The sequence below is a fragment of the Syngnathus acus genome, chromosome 21, assembly GCF_901709675.1.
Source record: "Syngnathus acus chromosome 21, fSynAcu1.2, whole genome shotgun sequence".
In the NCBI taxonomy this organism is placed as follows: Eukaryota; Metazoa; Chordata; class Actinopteri; order Syngnathiformes; family Syngnathidae; genus Syngnathus; species Syngnathus acus.
Window position 1 is genome coordinate 770204 of NC_051105.1, and position 22193 is coordinate 792396.

At 48.8% G+C, this 22193-nt stretch overlaps 1 protein-coding gene across 4 annotated transcripts; it reads right to left on the reverse strand.

Annotated features, from left to right (window-relative positions):
* Positions 1-494: 494 nt before the first annotated feature.
* Positions 495-17842, reverse strand: slc4a3 (solute carrier family 4 member 3). 4 transcript variants are annotated; one of them, XM_037280759.1, is made up of 24 exons: positions 17712-17842; positions 16320-16559; positions 14484-14658; positions 13942-14171; positions 13675-13853; positions 13375-13601; positions 11414-11559; positions 11104-11284; positions 10708-10843; positions 8672-8849; positions 7894-7999; positions 7261-7445; positions 6900-7119; positions 6619-6834; positions 6394-6542; positions 6143-6337; positions 5894-6073; positions 5691-5780; positions 5381-5547; positions 4797-5050; positions 4542-4711; positions 4292-4465; positions 3833-3943; positions 495-3702 (listed from the first exon to the last, which is right to left on the reverse strand). In XM_037280759.1, exons 2-23 carry the CDS (start codon positions 16371-16373, stop codon positions 3866-3868), a joined length of 3690 nt encoding a protein of 1229 aa, XP_037136654.1. In that variant the 5' UTR covers positions 16374-16559; positions 17712-17842; the 3' UTR covers positions 495-3702; positions 3833-3865. The 4 variants fall into 4 exon arrangements, with proteins under 4 accessions (XP_037136654.1, XP_037136653.1, XP_037136652.1 ...); XM_037280758.1 differs by having other exon boundaries at positions 5894-6337; positions 17736-17842; XM_037280757.1 differs by having other exon boundaries at positions 5894-6337.
* Between the last annotated feature and the right edge of the window lie 4351 nt (positions 17843-22193).

Genomic DNA, 22193 nt, shown 5'->3' on the forward strand with positions numbered 1-22193 from the left:
AGTTGATGTGTGTGTGGCTTTGGTTTGTTTTCAGCCCGGAATGACATATGCGAGAAGAGCCGTGTTTTTTTCTTCTTTGCTCCTTCCTTTGTACGGCCTGTGTCGTATATCAAGCGGCCATGCGTGACGCTCTTGACATTTGGTCCAGGGTAACATCCGGGCTATTTATTCCTGGCCCAGGTTGGTCTTTTTCAAATCACTGTCAAGCATTGCCTCATTGCTGGGTGTGTCATTCTGTACATCAGCATAATAACTATACTTTTCAATTTGGCCCATCTTTTTATAGTCGCCGTAATGAAAAGCCAAACGCGATCATGGACCCAAGCCTCCAGACCGTCCAGGACTCCAAAGATGCCCAGAACTTTGAGCTGTACAGTGGAGCTCCACTTGTGAGCTATGATTTGACAGGGTGACGTTGACTGTGTGTGTTGAAGAAAGCCAAACCTGTCCGTTGATTAACTTTGCCGCGTTGACAAACACACAAAGAAAGCAGATGTTTTGAAACACGTTTATTTTCGACAAAAATAATGCTTTACAGGAATTGGAAAAAAATGACGAGTCATGTTGATAACAATAATGAAGCTGTTTGAACCTGATAGAAATGGCGACGTGCTCGAGCGCCGGTGTCGGCCCAAATGGAAGCCGTGCAGCACCGCTACCTGTTAGCACCGCTACCTGTTAGCATGGATACTTTTCAAAATGGACATGCGTATATGTTTATTTACAAGGATAGATTCACATTTGTACATCGACACTAATCCCGTCCTTTTCTGTCGACATTATACATTTGCAAGACTTCATCGTAGGACAGCACGAGTTGTTGTTCTTTTCTCGACGGGCTCACAGAATATGATGCCATTGTCCCGCGCGCGCTGCAAATTCTTTGAATGTGTGTCCGTTGGTTGCAGTAAATAAGAAGTTTGGGAAAGGGAGCGGTCCCAATAGACCAAAGTCACGTATTTCTCTCATCTTGCGGACAGACAAAGCCAAAGTTGCACAAACGCATTGGCCTCATTGCCCTCTTCAGACAAAACATCTGAACTTGCCGCACGGTTTAAACAAACACTCCAGCGCCATCTTTGGAGAAATAGCCAAGGTCCTCCCATGATGACCTTTTACGCTAAGAATAGCACTTTTCAAAAGATCAGTATGACTTTATTTACGTGGGCTAAGGAGCAGGAATACAAATGGAATGTTGCTCACCACGTGTTTGTTTCGAAGATGTTTTGCGAGGAAAACTAAAAGTTGAGCTCTATCCATGTGCTTGTGAGACGAGCGCTTATCTGTCTTTGTTCCTTTTTGTTCCTGACCATCCCCGTTCAATTGAAGACTTTTGAAATCAAGCTAAGTGCTCTGGGTGGTCCGCCCTAATGGAGGTGACAAAACAAAGACTGTTGACAGCAGGGACGTGCGGTTGGTCAGAGGAGGCCACGCCTCCCCTGCCATCATGAAAAGGGGAAAAACAAATTCGATTGTTTTTATTATAAAGTCATTTTCCTTTTCATTTCAATAGTTTGGAACCAAAATCGCTGAATTTTTATAGTTCTTTTAAAACCGAAGACGATTCGCTCGGAGGAGGACGTCAGTCATGAACCTCGCAGCACGTCACTGGTTGACAGGGCCCAAAGTTTTGAGGGTTAAAAGAAACAAAACGCAAGTAGTTTCCTTTTCAACCTGCACGTTTGGACGTCCAACAAGCAGACAGGACACGCCACGTTTGATGATCTGCGCTCGACGCTTTACTTGTGGCACAAACGGCAGCACGAGGACGCGCAATGTGCCGCAAAGCTCCAGCGGCTGCGCTCATTTACGACGCCTTTCCAAAAATAACAGCTCATGTTCTTTACAATTGCCAACAAAAGATTTACACCTAGTCGATTGTCTGAAATGAAGCAGTGAGAATGAATGTAACACGGCGCTCCAAAAGCAGGTACATACTTGACCAAATCAAGCAAGCAAGGTGTGAAATTTGCAAATCCTTCAACACGTCATTCATCTTCTGCACTTGAGCAAAGCAAGCCACAGGTGATTTTTGTACAAACACATCTCAGCTAACTAAAGGCTGGGTATTTACAGTTCAAAGGTCAGTTTACCCTGAGAGAATTCTTGTATGGCTCCGGCCGGCCACGCTTGTGTAAACGCACATCGGGGCCAGCAAACATTTGATTCATTCAAATATCAACTGGAAAGGTCCACTTGAGCGGGGGGCAGTTGATTGTATTCCTGCAGCTATAAAGCTAGGGATTGGTGATCTTGAGCCACACACAACTCTTAGCAAAAATAAAAAAAAATGAGCCCATGACAACCGAGAAGCAAGTGCCTGTGTACAACAGCAAACGAAATAACCTCAAGGGGCAAAACAAATCAAACGCACACAAGAAAGCCACCATAGAAAAGTTACGCTAGTCATATTAGCCGTCCGCTTTCACTTTGCTAGGCTGGCATGGAACTTTTCGGAGACTCCCGAGACAGCGGCAGGTTCAAACGTTGCTTATCAGAGGATTTTTACCAGCTGCTCTCTTAATAAGCAGGATTTGTCCGACAGGACCTTTCCTGAACACGCCTCATGAGCAAAAACATCTGGCAAAATGGCGGCGCAGGCCAAACGCATCATCATCGGCAGACATTGACGACGACTTTTGAGCAAACTGCGGCTAATTGGAATTGTGCGGCGAGCTCGCCGTTTGGCCGATGGATGACGGAAGATTCTGATCGACAGTGGCACGATCCGATACATCAGCCCGCCGGGCTGCCAACGCTCCCCCCGGCGCGTCGGCTACACGTGCGTTTGCTTAGTTTCTCGGCTGACGTGTTTTGTTGTATTATTCATGACATATGTGAAATGTGTACTGGAAATCTTGTCGAGAAGATGAAAGAGCTAATATGAAGAAGGACTTTTTTTTCTTCTTTCTTTTCTTCTTTTAGGAGGCGGCGTGGGATGAAGCACATTACACAAGGTCCTTTTAACTGTGGGCCAACACCTTATTTGCAGTTAAAGTTTAAACATTACCAAGCAGCAGAATGTAAAAAAAAATGGGTGACGAAAACGCCAAGTGACTTATTTGTAAGTGTTCCTTTTGTGCTGTGTTCCGCCTGCCCACAAAGGTTTGGCTTGAACGAGTGTTGACGTCTTGTTTGGTCAAAGTGCTTGAAGTGCCCGTCAACATCGCCACACTCGGCTTTTTCATCTGGACTTTTTGAACCCTTCTGGCCTGGGCACATTTTGGACATTTGACCTGTTCTGGATCGCTCAAATCTGTAAAGTTCTGCTCTCGCAGTGGGCCACCACCATTTGCTTTCTTTACAAAAGGCAAGTTGGCATCATTCTATTTTTCATGAAAGCGACATTTGCATTGGACCGCCATGATATTGAAGGCAATTTCTGGCACGAGTGTAAGCCAACGTCTCATCACAACAGCATCCAAGGCCTTTTTGCATAACATTGGAAAGAAATTGGCAGTTGTGTAAAGAGCTTAGGGAATATCATTTGGTCTCGACATCCTTTTTGCTTTGGGGGCAAAGAGTTCACCTACTCATTACGTCGACATTTTTTTAAAGACATTCATCCAGCAGCCGCTTTGTGTTTGTCTCAGGGGTGGGTGACCATTAACATTGCACATTGGCCCAAAGCCTGCACGCTAATTAAAGGGATAGAATCAGTCATTGTCCTTTCATGACTTCAGGTAGGGGACTCGCACACAATTTCGGGCAAGTTCAAGCCGCACCATACACACACGCGCATATATATATATATATATATATACACACATATATATATATATATATATATATATATATATATAAAATAATATCTATTGAAAGAAAAAAAAAAAGGAGAGGGCGGTCTTTTTCGGCTCGGTCAACTTTACACGAGCATGTGAATCTCGTTGTACTCGTCTCGTCCATCTTCATCAAAGTTGGGCGAGTCTTCATCGCAATCCAGCTGTGAAGGTAAAGAGCTCTACTTAGGTTGGCTGGTCCACATTACCAATTTGCTAGTCAAGTGAGAGTTGGTGTGAACGTTTCCAGGTAGAACGGTGTCATGAAGGAATTCCAAGTTGAATATTTGAATTTGCTTTGATGCGTGAGCATCGGACACTCATCCGATTGCTGCGGCTTTTAATTTCGTTTCGTTTCATTTGCTTGTGAAAGCATATCAACATAACTGTAAAATATGCCAAATGTTCCAGCGGGGGACGAGAGGCAGCCCGGCGCCGCTTCCCGCATTTGTGGAAAGCCCCCTCCCTCCCTGCCTCCCTCCCTCCCCCTCCCCTCCCGGCGCACCACCTACCGCCTGGAGCTCCCGTTCCTCAAAAATCCTGGAGAGGATGACGCGGCGCAACGGCACCGTCATGATGAGGACGAAGGGGAATGCCAGCGAGGCGGCGGTGGACTTGACGACCCACAGCGTGACGATGCAGCCCAGCTGGATGAGGGTGAACATGTTCATGCGCCATGTCTTCACCTGCACGTCGAGAGAAAGGCATTCAAAGCCGAGTTGTGACTTGGGGTGACATTTGCGATCTCCCGGCCCTGGTTACCTTGGTGACGTAAATGTGGTCGGGGTGGTGCTTGGCCGGCGTGACCATGAGCGTGATGCGTTCGTACAGCTGGATCCCCGTCAAAGAGGTGACCCCCATGTACAAGAAGATGCCAAAGAGCACGGCCAGAGGGATGTGACGCAGCACGTCGGTCATCACGATGGACATACCTGATCGGGACGAACCACACGCAGTATTGCATCTTGTCGTAAATTCAATCAGAAGGTCTCCCGGCGCGTTTGCCGTCCTTCTTACCGACAAGCAGGGCGACGATAAGTCCCGTCAGCCTCTGCTCTTTGACTTCCTGGATCACGGGCTTCTCTCCAGGCGCCGTGGCTTTGCTCACGACCGTGAGGGCGTTGACGTGAGTGACGGAGCGCACGGTGGCCGCCGTCAGCCACGGCAAGCCGAAGAGCGGGCAGAAGGCTCCCAGAATCACGATCAGCAGCAGGTCCAGGTGGAACCCCGAGCCTTTCACCAGGCGACGCTCCTTCTTACTGACAATCAGGCTGAGAGAACAAAGGAGTGCACGGTCAGCTAATCACAGCGCGTCGCGTCCTTATACGTACTTATTTCTAAAATCAACAGAGATCGGGGTCAAGGCCGACGGCAAACGCTGAAAATCGGTAGTTGACACCAAAGCCTCAAAATGTGCAGACCGCAAATATTCGGGGGTTCACTGTCGTTCCTTGAAACCAATGACAACTTTCCAGCCGTTGCTTTCCATCTTTCAGAGCAGGCTTCAGAGAAAGAGCACAGAATTTGCCCAAAGGAAGGATTTTTTTTCTTTTTAGCATCCAGCCAAAGAAAGATTCCAAAACACAAAACTCTGCACTTACGAAGTGATCTGCGTTTCCATAAAAATGAGGATGAACACAAGAAGGGCGGGCACAATGGACGCTCCCATCAGCCAAGTAGGGAAGGGCTGCTTATCTCCAAAGGGACTGATGAACCAGCCTCTCTTGTTGGGGGACGTGACTGAAAAGCCGGACGGCACGTCCAGCTTCTGAAAAGGAAACCAAACAGAGGCCACTGCGTCGCACACCAGTCCAATTCACATATTTGGGATGGATGAATTGAATCAAAAGAATCCATTTGTCATTGGGCACTTAGATCTGGAGTGTAAATCCAGCCTCGAGATCCCTTTACCTGTGTGTAAGTGTCGGTGATGGAGTAATCCACCAACACAGAAACTAAAATGGAAATGGGAATACCAAAGTCTCCGATGATTCTTCTTGCCTGCGGGGGGGGGGGCGGGGAAACCAGAATACGGACTCAACTTCCACTGAGCGACCCGGGGACATTCTCGTTGTTCCCGATCGAGGAACGAGACGGTAAGCGTCGAGCAGTACCTTGCCGCCTAAGAACCGACTGTTTCTGAACTTTCTGAGGAAGAACGCCACAAAGAAAGTGCCCATCATGAGGATCAGAGACAGCAGAGCGGTGTTGGGTTGGTTCTGGACCTCCTGAAGCTCAGACGGAGGGGTGGAGTCCCCAGGGTACCACGCCATCAACGGATGTTCTTGAAACACCTGAAAGACGTCAAGCGTCGCGTGACAAATCCAAACGCCTCGGTCTGACCACGTGATCTCTCGAATGACCTTGAAGAGCTTTGAGAAGGTCTCGTAGATGAAGATGAGGGAGATCAGGAAAGCAAAGATCTCTTGAGTGAAGGGCGAGATGAAGCGGACGAGGAAGCTGCCCTCCGCCGCCACAATCAGCAGCACGATGAAGACGAGCCAGAAGCCGATCCACACTCGACCGGTCAGGTACTCAAAATCGTAGGCCTGGCAGAACTGAGCGACAACATTTAGGGCCCAGTCGTGATGCTTTGATTGTGCTCGTGCGCTACCTTGTAGAAGGCTTCCTCGAAAACCAGTAAAGGTCCCGAGAAGCCAATGATGAGAAGAGGCTGACCGGCCAGGAGTGAGAATATAACGCCGAGCGTGGCAGTGGAAACAATCAACTCGGTCACTCCCATCATGCCCTCTGTCTTCTCCCCTGCGGGTGAAGACGCAAAGGAGGAAGACTTTGGAGCAGGTCACTTTGAGCGCAAACGTAGCGACGGGAACCTTACCGAGCAAGCCGCCAAACGTTATGGTGGGCGACAGTGCAGCAAAGTAGATGAAGATGACGGCAGCCACGCACTGCATGTCCACGGCATCCTTCAAGTCGCTGACGTAGTTGGGGTAGCGGCGGCGAATGTCATGGAGGAGTCCTCCGAACGGAATCCCCAAACGCTTTAAAGGGTCCATCTCTTGGTCGCCGTCCTCTTCCTCCTCTTGAATCATGTCTGGGTGGAATAGGTTCCAGTTTGCACGTCTTCTGACAAAAAAACTTTCTGAAGGATTTAATGACCTTTGTTGTTCTGCTCCATGCCGGACGAAGAGTGGTGCTTCTTCAGCTCCCGTTCCTTTCGCTTGCGTAGCATCTGCTTCTGGAAGTCGGCTACGGTCTTCAGTAGGTCTTTGCCCTCCACGTCGGATGGCGGGATGACGATGCTGCAGTCCAGGAATTCGTTGATACCGTTTAGGAGATCCTGTCTGTCGTCGGCAAAGTAAGCCACCTCGTGGAAGCTCTGCGATTCAGCGACATATCAAGTGATTGTACATTGAGGATATCATCTCTCTCGAACACATTTTTTCTTCAGCCTAGGTGAAAGAAATCCTTCATAGAAGCGACTGGGCTGAAATTTGAAAGAACTCGGAACCTTTCTCACCTTGTCAGACATGAGTGTTGAGAAGGAACGTCCGATCTCGTGGTAGTCCACGTTGGACTGACTGGGACCGAGCAGGACGAAAATGAAGCGAACAGGAACCGGCACCTCTAAGACGGACTCCAGAAGCACGGCCTCGTTCAGCCGGACGAAGGCCATGGCCGGCTGCTCCAGGAATTCCACGCAGCCTGCCGGGACACGCAATGGACGTTGGGGCCTTTCCCACCCACATTTCTTTTTCAACTTTGGAAACCGATTTGGGTGAAACCATCCGCTTTCATAGAGGACCACAGAAATGGGAGAATATTTACATCCGAGCATTTGAAGCTCAACTATGGCATTATCGAAACGTTCGTCTATTGGTTGTCGATTAACCGTCGCATCTGATTGTTTATTTTGGTGAGCAAACGTACAATGGTGAGCATTGCCGCTAAGACACAAAGCCAGCCAACGACCGAGGGTCGAGCAGCTGTAAACGAGGACAACCTCATCTTCGGCGCGCAAACGGAATGCAACGCGAGCTGCTCTGAATCTCCCAAATTGACTGTAAAATGACAGCTTGCACTTGAATTGTTTCGATGCTATACGAAAGAAGAAAAAGTGGCGAGGGACTTGCTATTTTGTCCCGACACTTACCCACTAAAACAATGACAGCTTCGGCATCTCTCGGTATCTTGGCCAAGAGTTTCAAAGATCTGGCGGCCGCCGGATGGCTCTCCGGAGATACGGGGTGGAGAGATTTCTTGGAGGAAGAAACAGTACAGGCATTAGCGTGCACGGTCGTTACGGGACAACACAGAGCAATTATGTGCTTTTATTGAGCCAACAGATATTACTTATTGACACTCCCCCACCCCTCCTTTCAATTCAAAACACACAATGGCAACATTTGACATCATTAAGAACATCGCAGTCCATGCATCCACAAGTCTTCAAAGAGAGCGTTGGAAAGAATTCAAGACATGTGCTCAAGCGCGCTGTGTGACTTCAGCGAGGACCTCTGCAACTTGTGACCTGGCCAAGCGACATTCAAGGCTCTCCAAGGGGCTCCGAGGCAAATTACGTTGCGGGATTCCCGTAAGAGAAAGGGAAAAAAATCCAAGTGCATGTGGATGATGTGACAACTGTCTGCAATCTTTCAACTTCTTGATAGCCTTTCGACACATCCAACGTCTCAAAGTGAGAGTCTGAGAATGCTGCATGCCTACGGACTGCCGTGCATGCCTACGGACTGCCGTGCATGCCTACGGACTGCCGTGCATGCCTACGGACTGCCGTGCATGCCTACGGACTGCCGTGCATCCCTACGGACTGCCGTGCATGCCTACGGACTGCCGTGCATGCCTACGGACTGCCGTGCATGCCTACGGACTGCCGCGCATGCACAAATCTACCAAGAGGATGAACAACTTACAAACAGGCTGACAAAAACTTCTTGCTTGGGGTCAAAGACAGGTCCTTTGCCATCCTCTTCCACTTCTTCAGCCACGAGGGGCAGGCTGGTGTCCTGCACGTGGTTGTGATTGAAACTGCCGTGAAGACTGCTCGATGAGTGGTGCCGGTGAAAACGATGCTTCATGTCGCTCGGATGACTGCGGGAGAACAAAAACAGGCGATTTGATTTGAGTGTGGAATTTCTACTTTTGCAATAATCATTATAAAAATGGGATTTGAAAATAATGCAGCAGAAGTGTGACAAGCCAGGCTAATGTTAGCTCCCCCGCTAACACATAAAGCTCAGTTGAGATTCCTTGTCAGACAGCGCTTTGGCCGCATCTCAGGCAATTTCATAAATGACCACGAAAAGTCAAAAACCGGCGATAAGAAACGTAAAAAAACCCAAAAAAACAGCCTTATTTGTGAATTGTCAAGTTCCAACAATATTTCACTCCCCCTCGAATGTCATGTGAAATTCACTGCTGTCCACCAAGTCCAATAGTGACATCAGCCCCCACTCATGAGGACCACATGGTCCGGTGTGATGGTACCAGACTTTGACAAAAAAAAAAAAAAAAAAAACTCTCGACTTAAGGAGGCGGAGATGTATTTGAATTGCGCAAATGAATCTTTGGAGTGGGCCGAGCGCGAGACGAGCCAAACGCTAACGGCATCTCGATGTGTTTCTTTCCACGTTGTAAATCTGATGTCAGTCTCATAATGACGGAGGCTCGCTTTTCCCCGTGGAAGCCGCCAGTGATATGCCGGGAATTTACGTGGAAAGGCTGACAATGACCGCACCGTGGCCCACTTGGAATTTTGGCGTGGTCGCATTAGTTGTGCGTGCAGTGGTCCACATTTGGGCAACGCCGTTCTCCCAAACATGTTTATTAATGAAGCTCTCTGTGAGAACGTCAAGCAAAAAGACGCCAGAGCACCAGTGACAGATTGCGTTTGACTCGGCGGCTATTGCATTTGGACAAGCATGAGTTGTTTTGTGTCCCGCTAATTCTTGCTGACAGCATCCATGTGGCTAATGTATTTTCATGACGTAATCCTTCAAATCTATACGTCTAATCAATTAGCGCTGCGGTTTTGTTTTTCAGGGCAGCTTTAGCGGCAGGTCATTAGAAGCCAAAGTCAATAGGAGGGAGGGAGGGAGAGCCGTCACGTGGATCACATTATAGCTGAATGTGGAATCATACAATTCTCTAACCTTCCTTTTTTTGTACAGACATAAAGCAATAGCAAAGTGAACATTTTTAAAATGAAATGTCACGTATGATGTGAACTCATTCAGTGCCATTGACGGTTATAGACGTCAAAGATATGAAGTGGGTTGGTAGTGAATGAGTTAATTGATGAATTGCTCACATGTGGTTCGTGTGTGTCAGGTGCAACATAACAATTGAATGGAGTTGAGGAGTCTGGCAAGGCCGCAGAGCCAGGCCGGCCGCAAGGCCGGGCGGCCGGCCCTGGCCGGCCGGGGCTGCCTTCCACCACGCACCACGGATGATGCTGTTGTCTTTCAAGCCGGGCTCAACCACAGTACAGCTTCAACATCTGCAGCCTTGTCAACCGCAGGAAAGTTCAGATGATGAGCCAAGTCTTGTTAAAGCTAACATTCTGGAAATTCCCACTGCGGGTTCCCTGCGTCAGCATTTTTCTAACACCAAAAGCAGGAGAATAAGGAAGAGGCCAGCTCCCATCTTCCCCGTGTCTCCTTGCGTATGTTGACATGTAGCCAAATTTCTGCCATTGAAGCCGCTGAGAAAAACGAGTAGCCGACACAAAAAGTGAAAGAAAAAAAATCCCATGAAGTCTGAGATCCAGTGAACAACTTACGATGAACCAGATGAACACTTTCAGGATCAATTTTGCTAACGACATCCTGTCGTGTTCTCACTACACACTGATGCTGTTCAATGTGTCATTAGCTGAGCCAAAACCAACACACTTGACAATAAACTGCGTGAAGAGAACCCAAGGAAGAAAATGGGCCTGCTAACCGACCTGTGTTTGAGCAGCAGAGCCCTGAGCACGCAGGATCTGTCTTCCGCTCTAATTTGATCAGAGATGATCATGGTCTCCACCACCAAGTGGGCAATTCCCGGAAGAGAGTTCTGCTCCAGGTCCAGAAGGATCGCACCTTGGAAAGATCGGAGTCAGTTCAGACATAGCGGCCTTCTCAGTTTCCGAGCGCTCAGCGGCACCGATGGTCAGTAGTGACGTCCTTGTACGGAAACATTGTTGTTGACTTATTTGATCAGCTGTTAACCGTCTACTCACATTCATACTTGGAGACAAAGAGTCTTCATTGAACCGAGCATGCGTGTTTGGGAAATGCGGTAGGAAGCCGGAGAAAGGCCACGCGAACACGGTGCAGAGATACCGCAAGAGTCCCATTACCGTGCGTGATGGTGCGGCGAAGCTCCAGGAGGCTGCGAAATGACAGCGAAGCCACGTGAGGTTTGCCCCAGCGCTCCGTCTCCTCCTCCACATCCTCCTCAAACTTGATCCAGCGGGCGCGCTCCTTCCAGCGCATTTCATGGTCCTTCTCCACAATCAGCTCGTTGAGCTCCACAAACAACTGCAATGTCACAAAACCACGCGAGTCGAGTCTTGCACCGGGGTATCGCTCCTTGCCTTAAGTCACGACACAAAGGGCATCGCGGCTTTACCAATCCCTAGCAAAAACCTGATTGTGAGTGCCGCAAACCTCGTGAATCTTCTTGTCCGACGCTCGTTTCTTCATCTTCAGGCTGGACAGCGGCGTGGAACTGTTGCTGGTACGGCCCATCTGAAACCGGGACGACTTCTTGACTAAGTGGCGTCTCACCCCGGGGTTGTCTTCAAATCTGTGACCTGCAGGAAAAGCCGGACTTTTTCAACTTGCAAAGCGCCTTATTGGCATCATGCTGACTCCACCATATATCGTGTTACTGATCATACACACTATGTATATTCATAATACGATATTGTTTTTACTGTGCCGAGATGACATCAGCTGAGTTGTCAAGGAAATCCTTTCCTGGTCACTTCAGAACCGTTAACGCAAAAATGAGGATGGAAATAGTAGAATGGAACACAGCGATTGTCAATGAAATTTCTTTCCGCTCCAGCTGCGGCTGAGCCCAAAGCCAAGCGGATGCCACCAGATCAATGGAAGCACGGGAAACGGCAGCAGCGGCCGAGCGCCTCGTCAATTCACTCGATACCGACGGGGCCCTCTGACATGCGCCCCATAGCATTCTTTATCATCAGTGGAAACTCACATCCATTGATTTTGCGGCCAGAAATAGAATCAAAGGCTTGGCAAAAATGTTATGTCGGGACCCAAACAACTTACGGATGGAATCGTCCGGAGACCCCAGTTGAGTGTGAATGGACTCGAGCAAGTCATAGTCGTCAAAATCAAAGACAAACTCCTCAAAGTCTTCAAAGCCTTCCACGGCGGACAGCGAGCCTTGGCACTCGCTCTGCCGCTGCCTCGGAGTGCCCGAGCCTTTGTGGACGCTGGAGCGCCGCTCGGATCCATCGCGCTTCTCCTCTTGTCCGTCCAGATCCGTCATCTCCGCGACTGGTACCTCCTGCGGTCCTCCTCGCTACAGGTGGGCTTACTGCTCATCCAGAACCCGACGACTCTTTTCAAAGTCAAACCCGGGAGCCGGAAAACGAGGACCTCTCCGGAGACGAACGCGAGCGACACTGGCGAGGTTTCCCTTGGCCACGGCGGCAAAGGGCAGAAAAGGCGTGGTCTTCTTTGGAAGAACTGAATCGCATTGCCCCTCTTGTTTTGGGTTTCGTCCACGAGCTATTGATTCTGAGGCTGTGCCATAACGATCCATCCAGAGTGAATCAGAGTGGTGATGTTTTCATTGGTATAGTCGAGTAAACTCCAAGCTAGCATTCCAGGACAAGAGAGCCAAGCCGAGCCTGCTGCCCAGAACAAAAACACCAAAACGCTGATGATGGAAGCATTCATTTGCCGGACATCTATGGCGTCTCCGTACGTGGCCTGTTTTGGTCCAGCTTACGTATGTCAGATGAGATTGTCCCAAAAGGTGATGCTTCAGTCTGAGGTGTGTTTAGGCCGGATTTGTCCCTATAATGGGATTTTTGTTTACGGGTTCCCCAACCTGTATTTGTTTTGTCTAAATGACCATTCTAAAATGCCCTCCCATGTCCCTTCAGAAAGTCTCGGCTAACATACAAGCAAGATTTCCGAAACACAATCTTGACGTGTGTGGTTTGGACTGTGACATTCTTTTATTAGTCCCACACGGGGGAAATTCCCATATACAGCCGGCTGGCCGGCCGGCAGGAGTTTGAAAACAACGGCGCTGCCGTGAGAAGCTTTTCTGCCCTGAGACAATCGGAACACACCGCAGACAACACGACCAAAGCTCTTAAATGGGAGATCCCAGCCAAAGCACACGCACGGCCCGTCACCGTGAAGCATGGCCCGCCGGCAGCTGTGACTTGAGTGGCCCCGTTTCTACGCAGTCAATGATTACTCCAGTCTGGCAAAGCAGGAAAGGCCAGAGGCAGGGTCGCTGGTGAAGGGGAATCGACTGCGGGCTGAGTTAATGACTGCCCACCACTAACGTTTTCCCTGTGCAAGCTGGGCACCGCAATGGCCGATCCAAAACAAACGGGCCTCCGTTCCACCTCACTCACTTTTCATGTCATCCAAGTCGACGCTGGCCAACATCTGGGCCTCGGCTTCATCGGTTGGCACTTGTTGATAGACGGCCGTCTCGGTCGCCGTCATGCTGCCGATGCAAATGCGCTCCCTCAGGTCGTAGTTGCAACGCTGGGCGCCGGCTACGCGATGGTGGGCGGCCTTTCGACAGAACCAGCTCGGGGTGGCGCCGCCGGCGGACGACTCGCATCCCGGGCTCGTGCTGGGACAGAATGCCCGTCGGCGCTTTGGAAGGAAACCGACGAGCCGACTCGTATGTGAACCCACCTACGTACCTCTTGCGGGACTCCTTTGGCTCCTCATCCAGGTGCTCGATGACATCATGTCCTCCGGAGCGAAGCTTACCGTTGCTAGAGATGGTGCCTTTCTGGGCCCGGCGCCGTTCTTCATTTTCCGTGTGGACGGAGGCGACTGGGAGAGCTTCGTCCAAGTGCTCTCCACTCTCCAAACTAAACTGAGAGCAAGCACAAGATGGAGGTGAGAGAGGTGCAGTGCGGGGCGGCAACCGAGACCGACCACACAAATTCAAATCAAAATATTACCTGCGCGTCACCAGCCACGGCCTCCCGCCTTTCCATTTCACACTCGGCCTCCTCCTCGTCGACCTCGTGGATGGTGGGCGTCACATCGGAGGGCGGCAGGGACGTCTTTCTTTTCTTGCGTTTCTTTTTGCGCCTGCGCTCGGCGCCGTGCACCCTCTTGCGGAAGCATTGCGTTACGGGCAAGCGAGTGGAGAGGGGGTGATGGACGTGATGAATTGTGTGCCGGTGATCTGGATGCGGACAAACGACAACGATGGATTGGCCAAAATGTACAGGGTGCGTGGCAGCCATATCCAAATATTTGGTGTTCAAAGTCATCCTGACCTGACCTACTTTTAACTCATCCCACACATTTAAAGGGAATGAGAGGAGCCACTTTGACTCAAGTCATTTTCTCCACGCCCACAGCGGCGCAGTCCTCCCTCTCTCACATGTGCTCACAATTGAGGACTACCTCACATATCGTCCAAGGCCTTTCATGTGAACACAAGCTCAAATGCATAACAGCGAATGGACCGCAACACGGTGCAAGGTGTACCCACACTCAAAATCTTTTTCTGTGTAGTGCGGGCCCATCCGGTCTCCACTTGTGGATGCCGAATCACTGATGACGTCAGCAAAGTATTGGACAGACAGCGCTTTCTCCCAGTCGTCCCCCTCCCCTTCTTTCTGCTGAACAGACGATGATTCTTCCTCATTGTCTCCATAGTCCCTCATCTGAAAAAGAAAAAAATCAAGTCTCAATATTTAGTGCAATAGCACCATCTGCTGTCGAATCGTTTTGGAAAGATGAAGCCGTCTCTGTTTCTTTCTGAGCTTTTTCATCACCAACTGAAAAGAGCAACTTTATGGATGCCCAGTAACGACCCAGGCTAAAGTTATTTCTTCTCCCATACGTCCAAAGTTTGTCCTGGAGCAGAGATGTTCCACCTGAGCACAATTTGCTTCCTTGTATCAATTGAGCCAAGCCTTTAATGCCATCTCGTGGCACCCACCGTAAGGCATTTGAGCAAGAATGCAAAAATGGTTGGGGGCGTTCGCGGGTTATTTCAAGTGGCTTTGCAACGTAACGTGATGACACAGCTCCTCGGCAACGTCAACGCATGTGTCCGGCATGTTGCAGCAGAGCAAGTAACAATGAGCATGAAAACATGGAAGAAGAGGGAGCATGAAAATGACTCATGCGCTCGGCTCCACCATGGCCTCCGGAGACGACGACGGCTGGGGTTACAGCGTCTCTGGACAAAACGTTAGTCGCTTTTGATAGGTCAAGTGGTTCTGATCCACGGGACCCTCTGCCTGCCATTGGTTCCAGCATGCTGTGACTGAGTCCTCCTCCCAATGCTCTCATATTTCTCCGCTCCATTGAATCCTAATGACCGGTGGGATGAAGGGACAGGATGCCTTGAAATACGTGAGCAAGGCATTGAAAGCCAGAAACCCGCTTGCCAATGTTTTGGGGGGGTCTCAAAGTTTTTGGGTGCAGGGATGCCTCCAGGCCTCCGCTCTTGTTGCCTAGACACTTTGGCCTTCAGCGTGCTCATTCAGATTCCCGTCAGGCCATCAGGCTTGACCATTGCACGGCTTGCTTGCTTCCTTCCTCTTTGGCTGCTTTTGTAGTTGGGGTCATTGTCCATCCCATGAGCACTTTCTTGGATGAAGGAGAAACCAAAAAGAAGGTGGAGAGGGAAAAACAAGCAAGTCGCAAAATGGCAAAAGGAAAAACCTCAGCACACCAAAGCACTCCAGTTAAAGGTGTTCCTTTTTTAGTGCGTGTTGCTCAAGACTCGAAGCTTGGGCTCCATTTGGAATCCTTTTGTCTTCATTTCCGTGGCAGATGGCTCAACTCTGGCAACTAAAACTAACACGGCTCTCACTTATAGCTGAGGAGGAAAAGCCAGTCACGAGATGTCAATTGGGACACGGGCGCTCAATTTGTGTGTGTGTGTGTGTGTGTGTGTGTGTGTGTGTGTGTGTGTGTGTTGCTACACACATCTTATGCTGTCCAACAGGTGAATGTGAGCTTTGGCAGCAAATCAAACATGATTTTGTTCATTTGTGATTTTTTTTTAGTGGTGTACCCACATCATGATTGCTTCTTGTCACGTTGGCGGAACATTTGCACTTGGCTTTGCATGATCACAAGCAAGTAACAGCTCCAAACTTGTTTTCACGATCATCTGTGCACATTTGTGAAGTATTTTCAACTTCAAATTGTTGAGCTTATTTAGCACACTGACAAAGCAATTTGATTTGTTGATAGTGCAGACTGACTTTTTTTCCCATATAATATTAAATTTAGTTTGAAATCCTTAGCGCTCAAGTTGAGCGTCTGCTTTTCAGCATTCACACTTTTGGAGTCGAAACTGGAATGTTACCTGATGCAGGTTGATCAAAACATCAATGTCTGGAGCACAACCGCCCGTCGCCATGAGTTTTGGCCCTCTGCCTTATTTGTGACCAGGGCCCTGAGGTCCGCCAGCAGTAGGTCGGCTACTGTCGCAGGGGCGCTGCCGGATGGGGGACGAGAGGGCTGGCGGGAAGCTGAGGGAGGGCGGCGGCGTTCAGCCCTTCTCTTTCACTAACGGGCATCCAGGAAGCCTTGGGCCTGGCATCACCTACGCGACAGATCCACACCAAGTCATGATTTACGTTGTGCTGCCTGCCTCTGTACAATGTGCCACGCCTCATTATTTGATGACACAGCCAAAATGTAAGGTGCATGGAAGGCAAGACAGACAAATGCAAAGAGTGCCATGGGGAATAAAATCACCTGGAATATTCAATCTAGATGTCACTAGTAAGTTCGCCAACATCCGTGTCGATTCCATCAAGCCGATAAAAAATTTCTATGAATGATTTTTTTTTTTCTTTTCTTCAATTTGTAGGCAGCGCTTGAAATAATAGTGCAAATTTTCTGCTATGAAAGCACGGGGGACAGAGATCGCGGCGGCATCCCCGGCCAGCGGTGACCCACTTTTATTTGGAGCTGCTGTTTTCCCCACTGTCACAGAAAAGTCTCACTTGCTATGAGCTCAGCTTTCTTTTCTCTTTTGCTCCCCATGAGACATTTACAGCCACTTGACTGCACAAATACACAAAGCATTCACATGGACACGTGACAATTTAGTTGTCCCACTTATGAATGTTGACGTTTATTGGAGATGGCCTGCATTTGAAAGGAAACACAGATGAAGTCTTTCTACTTGCAGCACTATTCAAAGTCATTTCCCACTTTGGAAGTGGTTGAAATGAAAGGTTATTTTGGGCTGGTTTGTCTCATGCAAATGAAAAGGACACCTTTTGTTACCGTGGCAACCGAGGCTTGCTCGATCATAGTTGACTTTTTAGCATTGGGGATTTCTTTATTAGACTTAAATTGCGAGTTACTGACTATTTTGCAGCGATTCTATTTCTACACAGGCTATTATTGCTCGTGTTGCAATCAGACCAAGATGGGATGAAAATATCCAGAGATTGGGATTATTTCGCATTTAACAACAACAGCAAGAAAAATGGTAATGCAAATTGCAACTGTCAATGAATGTGTGTGTAGAGTAAATATAGTAGTTGTAAATGCTTTGGATGACAAAAATAGTGATGACAAAAATAGAACAAATCCACAAATAAAACCATGCAGCCGAAGAATGTAGAACGTGAGCACGGCGAGCTGAGAATACTACCCGCGTTAGCCTTTTCAAACACATATATGACAAATACAACACAAACGTGGTCGCCACTTCACGAATGAGACACTCAACACAAGACACATGTCGGATTCTTCCCTGATGTACTTCTAAAAGGATTTGTCATCATCCCACGACGACAGGTGTCGTCACCGTCCGTGTCCTTGTGTACAACGACAACAACATCCATCCATGCATCCAGCCAGCCAGCCAGCCAGCCATGCATCCATCCATGCATCCAGCCATCCAGCCAGCCAGCCAGCCAGCCTCAGCCAGCCATGCATCCATCCATGCATCCAGCCATCCAGCCTCAGCCAGCCTCGCAGCATCACTCCGGCATCGTCTTCATTCCTGCCGAGTCATGACGACATCATGCGTGTGTGTGCGTGTGACCTTGCAGCCACCCCAGCGATGCACGCGCGACTTTTTTGTCCTCGCCGATATTTTACTACACGGATGAACGTCGCCAGCTTTTTGGAGGCGGATGCGACGCGCGATGCAAGCTGAAGAACGACAAACCTGCAAGGACGCCCTCACTTATCGCGCGTTTGCAAACATGCATCGGTCCTTCTGCAAAAATATTGCTTTGATTTTTCACCCCCCGCCCCCGTTCATGCATTGGGGGGGAAAAACGCGACTCAGCATCCTATTCCTCCTCCAGCGTGCACGCAAGCACGCCTTCGCCTTCATACCTGGGGCAATTGCACGGCAATCCGGGAAAAAACACAAAGTTAAGTCCTTGGTCCTCGAGAACACGCCAAGTGTTTTTTTTGGATGGGTTTGAAAAAAAAAAAAAAAGATTCTCCCGTGACCACGTGACTGTGGAGGACAACCTGCTCAAGTGCTGCATTGACAACATGCAAGGAAGCACACGCACGACGGCACACCATTAGGCGTCCGTTGGCTGACCATACCTGAAACATAAGCTACATTTTCCTGCTCGCTGACACCATGCTTTGAACTTGTCTTTTTGTTTCCAATTTGCAAATGTTCTTTTTTAGCCAAGGAAAATAATTTTCGCTCTAAAAGTTCCCCTGCTTTGCTGAGTTCTTGCTATCAATTTGGCACCGAGTTCATTTGTGATTCTGAAACATGCAAGTCTTCTAGCTTTGGATCTCATGAGGTTCATTTGACTCCGAACAAAAGAGAGGTCTTGTGATGAAAACGCAAGCAAGCAAGCAAGCAAGCAAGCAAACAAACAAAATGTTCAGAGACAAATGACATTTCTTCATGTTGCCACTAGAAGGCAGCCTAACTTCAAATATAAATCGATACAGTGAACAAGCTGGGCCATCAAATGTGCAGGCAAAGAATCTCAACCAAACTCCTGGGAAAGGACACATTTGGACTAGGTGGACAAAAACTCCAATTCGTGTCCATTGGAGGTAAAAACAAGTGTTGTTGTTGAAAAGCTGATTGTGTTTAAAATCCGACACAAACGCTTGACAGCTGGCTGGCTGGCTGCTCAGATGGGAGGAACGTTTTCCTGTTGGCCTTCTTCAACATTGAAAGAAGAAAAGGTGAGCTTCCGTCGCTGGACCGTGTGCTGAACAAGAGATTTCATGTCTGATACTTTGTACTCAGTCATTTATTTGATGTTTCACTCCAAGACAACAACAACCTGTACAAAAGCATTGGGTGTAACTTCTTTTGCAACCATCAATATTAGCCTGTCAAGTGATTACAGGCCTCTTCGTAGGAAATGGCCCTTCAAGCCCACTGCCATATTTTGGTGTCGCTGAGCTTGGGCACCTTTCTGCACATTTTCCCGTTCAGACTTGTGACACACCTACAGTGCATGACCTGGAAATTTGCGCTCACCCTTCAAAAGGGCGAGACTCGTTGAACACTGAGGCTGGCTGTAAATCATGGAGCGTTCACATTTCCTCCCTCACACTAGCTCGGCTTTAGAAAATATGACAGCGTTTCAAAATGAAAGAACTTCTGTGTGCAGAAGATGAAGTCATGCCATCAAAATACTATGGTGACGAAAAGGGCCGTGGCCCGCTGTTCGCTATCAGCCATCAGCTTTTTCTCACGGGCCGCCCTTCGCTATCAGCCCACAGCTTTTTCTCGTGAAAATGTTCAAAAATACAACACAGATTGTCCTTTCTCTTGAACCGCTGCACTCTTATCAGGCGTCCTTCACCTGGCCGAGGCAAGTGGAGACTCGCAGCTTTTGAAAGGGGGAGGCACGGCGAGGCCTTCCCCTTCCACTTTTGTTCAGATGATGGATTACCTCGTCAAATAATCATCTCATTCCGTTAGAAGGTGTATTACGGGCGGAGCTTATGTTCAGCCCCTTCTCAGAGCGCAAGGCGATTGATACTATGTCGAAAGTAAACATGGCTGAAGGGAAGAGCGCAAATGATGAAAATCAGAACTCTGGGGAGCTCGCTTTGACCCGCTTCTTAAAGGAACAGTTGCACAAAGCAAATGGGACGAGGCTGTGGTGGTAGCTGAACGCCAAACGATGTGAAGAAAGCAGCCGCGCTTCTCTGGAGGAAAATGAAGGGGCAGCTGCAAGCCAGGACCAGCGAGCTTCCCCTGTCCGTCCGTCCGTCCGTCCGTCCCGACATCATCGAGCGCACAGCTTTGCCCTCTCAACCTTTTCTGCCCCTTGGCCAGCACTTGAGGCCATGACTCAGCACTTTTAAGGGTTAAATTGATTCAAAGTGGGGGATTCCAGGCCGGTTGCATCGACAGGAAACAACGATAATGACTCTGCCAGTCCCAGACTGGGGGGGAGCAATGAGGTCATTGTTTGACTTGAGCTTCAGTGTACGTTCGCTGTGCACCATGGCCATCTTGAAGCGCCACAAAAGCAGATTTGTCACTGAGACATTTAAATATTGTTGATCAACGACACATACCAAGACAAAATCGTCTATCATTGTAGTCTATAATAATGTTTTGGGTGTGTGTGCAAATTAAAAAAAGTAAAAAAAAAAATATATATATATTTTTTAAATAAATGAATGAATAAAAATAAAAAGTAAAAAAGAGGAGGCTGGCTTTGAAGGAACGAGCGAGCGTCTTGACTCGTGGAGCAACCCACTTAGCTTTTCCTTTCGCAGCAAACAAGTCCGTACCCGATAAGAAAGCTGAGCTCCATGAATTATTGTGGAGGAAGCCGAACACGCTGCCGGTGAAATCAAAAGATAAGCGGCAGGCACGCACGCGTCACTGCAGGCGCTGCTCCTGATCCTTCCTTCCTTCCTTCCTTCCTTCCTTCCCGGGAGCAACTGCAAGAGTTCTGCAAATAGGAGCTGTCATGACTCACGCATCTGCCATCCGCCTCAGGTCACCTTTGCTTGCCCATCACTCACTCAGCTCGGCGACCACGGCGACTTTCAGCTCTCTCGTAACGGTCCTGTGGTGGAAAAAAAGCATTACGGCTGAGGGTGGAAGAGATTCAGGTCTGGCAGCTGGACAACCGCCTGAGAGAGGCTTCAAGTTACGTTTTTGAGCCCCTGCCAATGATAAGGCGTCATTTGGTTGACTCCTTTTTGTACAGAAGCGGCTTTGTGTTTTTGCACTGAGCAATGTGCTGGGATACAACAGTCATGACGCCCACCCATCCTTGGCTGTGGAAACCAAGAAGGCAAAATCCAACCAATAAAGATGTGGCATCACCAGAGGACGCCATTGCTAGACACGCTCTGAGTCACTCCAATAAAAAATAATGCTTTTTTTTTTTTATTATTATAAACCCTCCACATTTTGTACTTCCAGACTTGGGCTGACCTCATCTCCTTCACTATAGACTGTAAGACGAGACGGCGTTATTCCAAAAGCTCTGGACATTTTCTGCCTCCGTTTGCAGAATTGCTTCCAAGCTTGCGGTTAACGGCGCTCGGAAGCCTTCTGCATTTGCTACGCCACCGCCATTTTCAACCGAGTGAACTGAAATGTCTCAGTTGTTGTAGCAAAGAGCTTTGCAATTGGTTAAAGCTGAAGTTTGACTGGGTTTGCCATGGCCTAGATCAAATGATTCAGGGTAAGCGTGTCCTTCAAGCATTTTGTCTTTGGCACTCAATGACAATGATCATTTTCCTCACATTCCCGTCCATTTCAGAAAAAGGGAGACAGCCAATTATCAGTCAAACTTGGGATTGAGTAGGAACCTTCTGCTTTTCAAGTAGGTCATGGGCCATTGGACCAGGCCAATCGCTCGCCAGGATGTTGGCAACTGTCACTCTCCAACAGCGAACTTGACAAATGAAGTACTTCCGACACGAGGCGGGCGGTCACGTGTTCAACTCCGCAAGACGGTCCCAGAAACTTTAATGACCATCCTCTCGTCCCCTCATGTGCCTCCCAACTCTTCTGTCTACAAAGTAAACAAGTCCGGCTGGCCGAGGCAAGACTCGACCCCCCCCCAAAGATAGCTGGCTAATGACTCATGCGCCGTGGCCTCGGTCCTCCTCACATTTTCCACAAGGTGAAAATGATTTCCTCTCGACCGTGTCGAAGGAACCCACTGGTGGAATTGCGGCCCAAATTTGCAGGAATACCCACGAGTGGCATAATCGCGTCCACCTTATTCCGCTACGGTTTCGGTGG

Excerpts from the sequence above, each read along its gene's own strand:
- slc4a3 (XM_037280758.1), bottom strand. The coding sequence starts at position 16,373 with ATGGCGACGGGCGGTTGTGCTCCAGACATTGATGTTTTGATCAACCTG. Across the intron at positions 6,338-6,393 it reads TCGAGGAAGCCTTCTACAAG|TTCTGCCAGGCCTACGATTT; the intron begins GTAGCGCACGAG and ends GTTGTCGCTCAG. Across the intron at positions 5,051-5,380 it reads ATGGAAACGCAGATCACTTC|CCTGATTGTCAGTAAGAAGG; the intron begins GTAAGTGCAGAG and ends TTGTTCTCTCAG.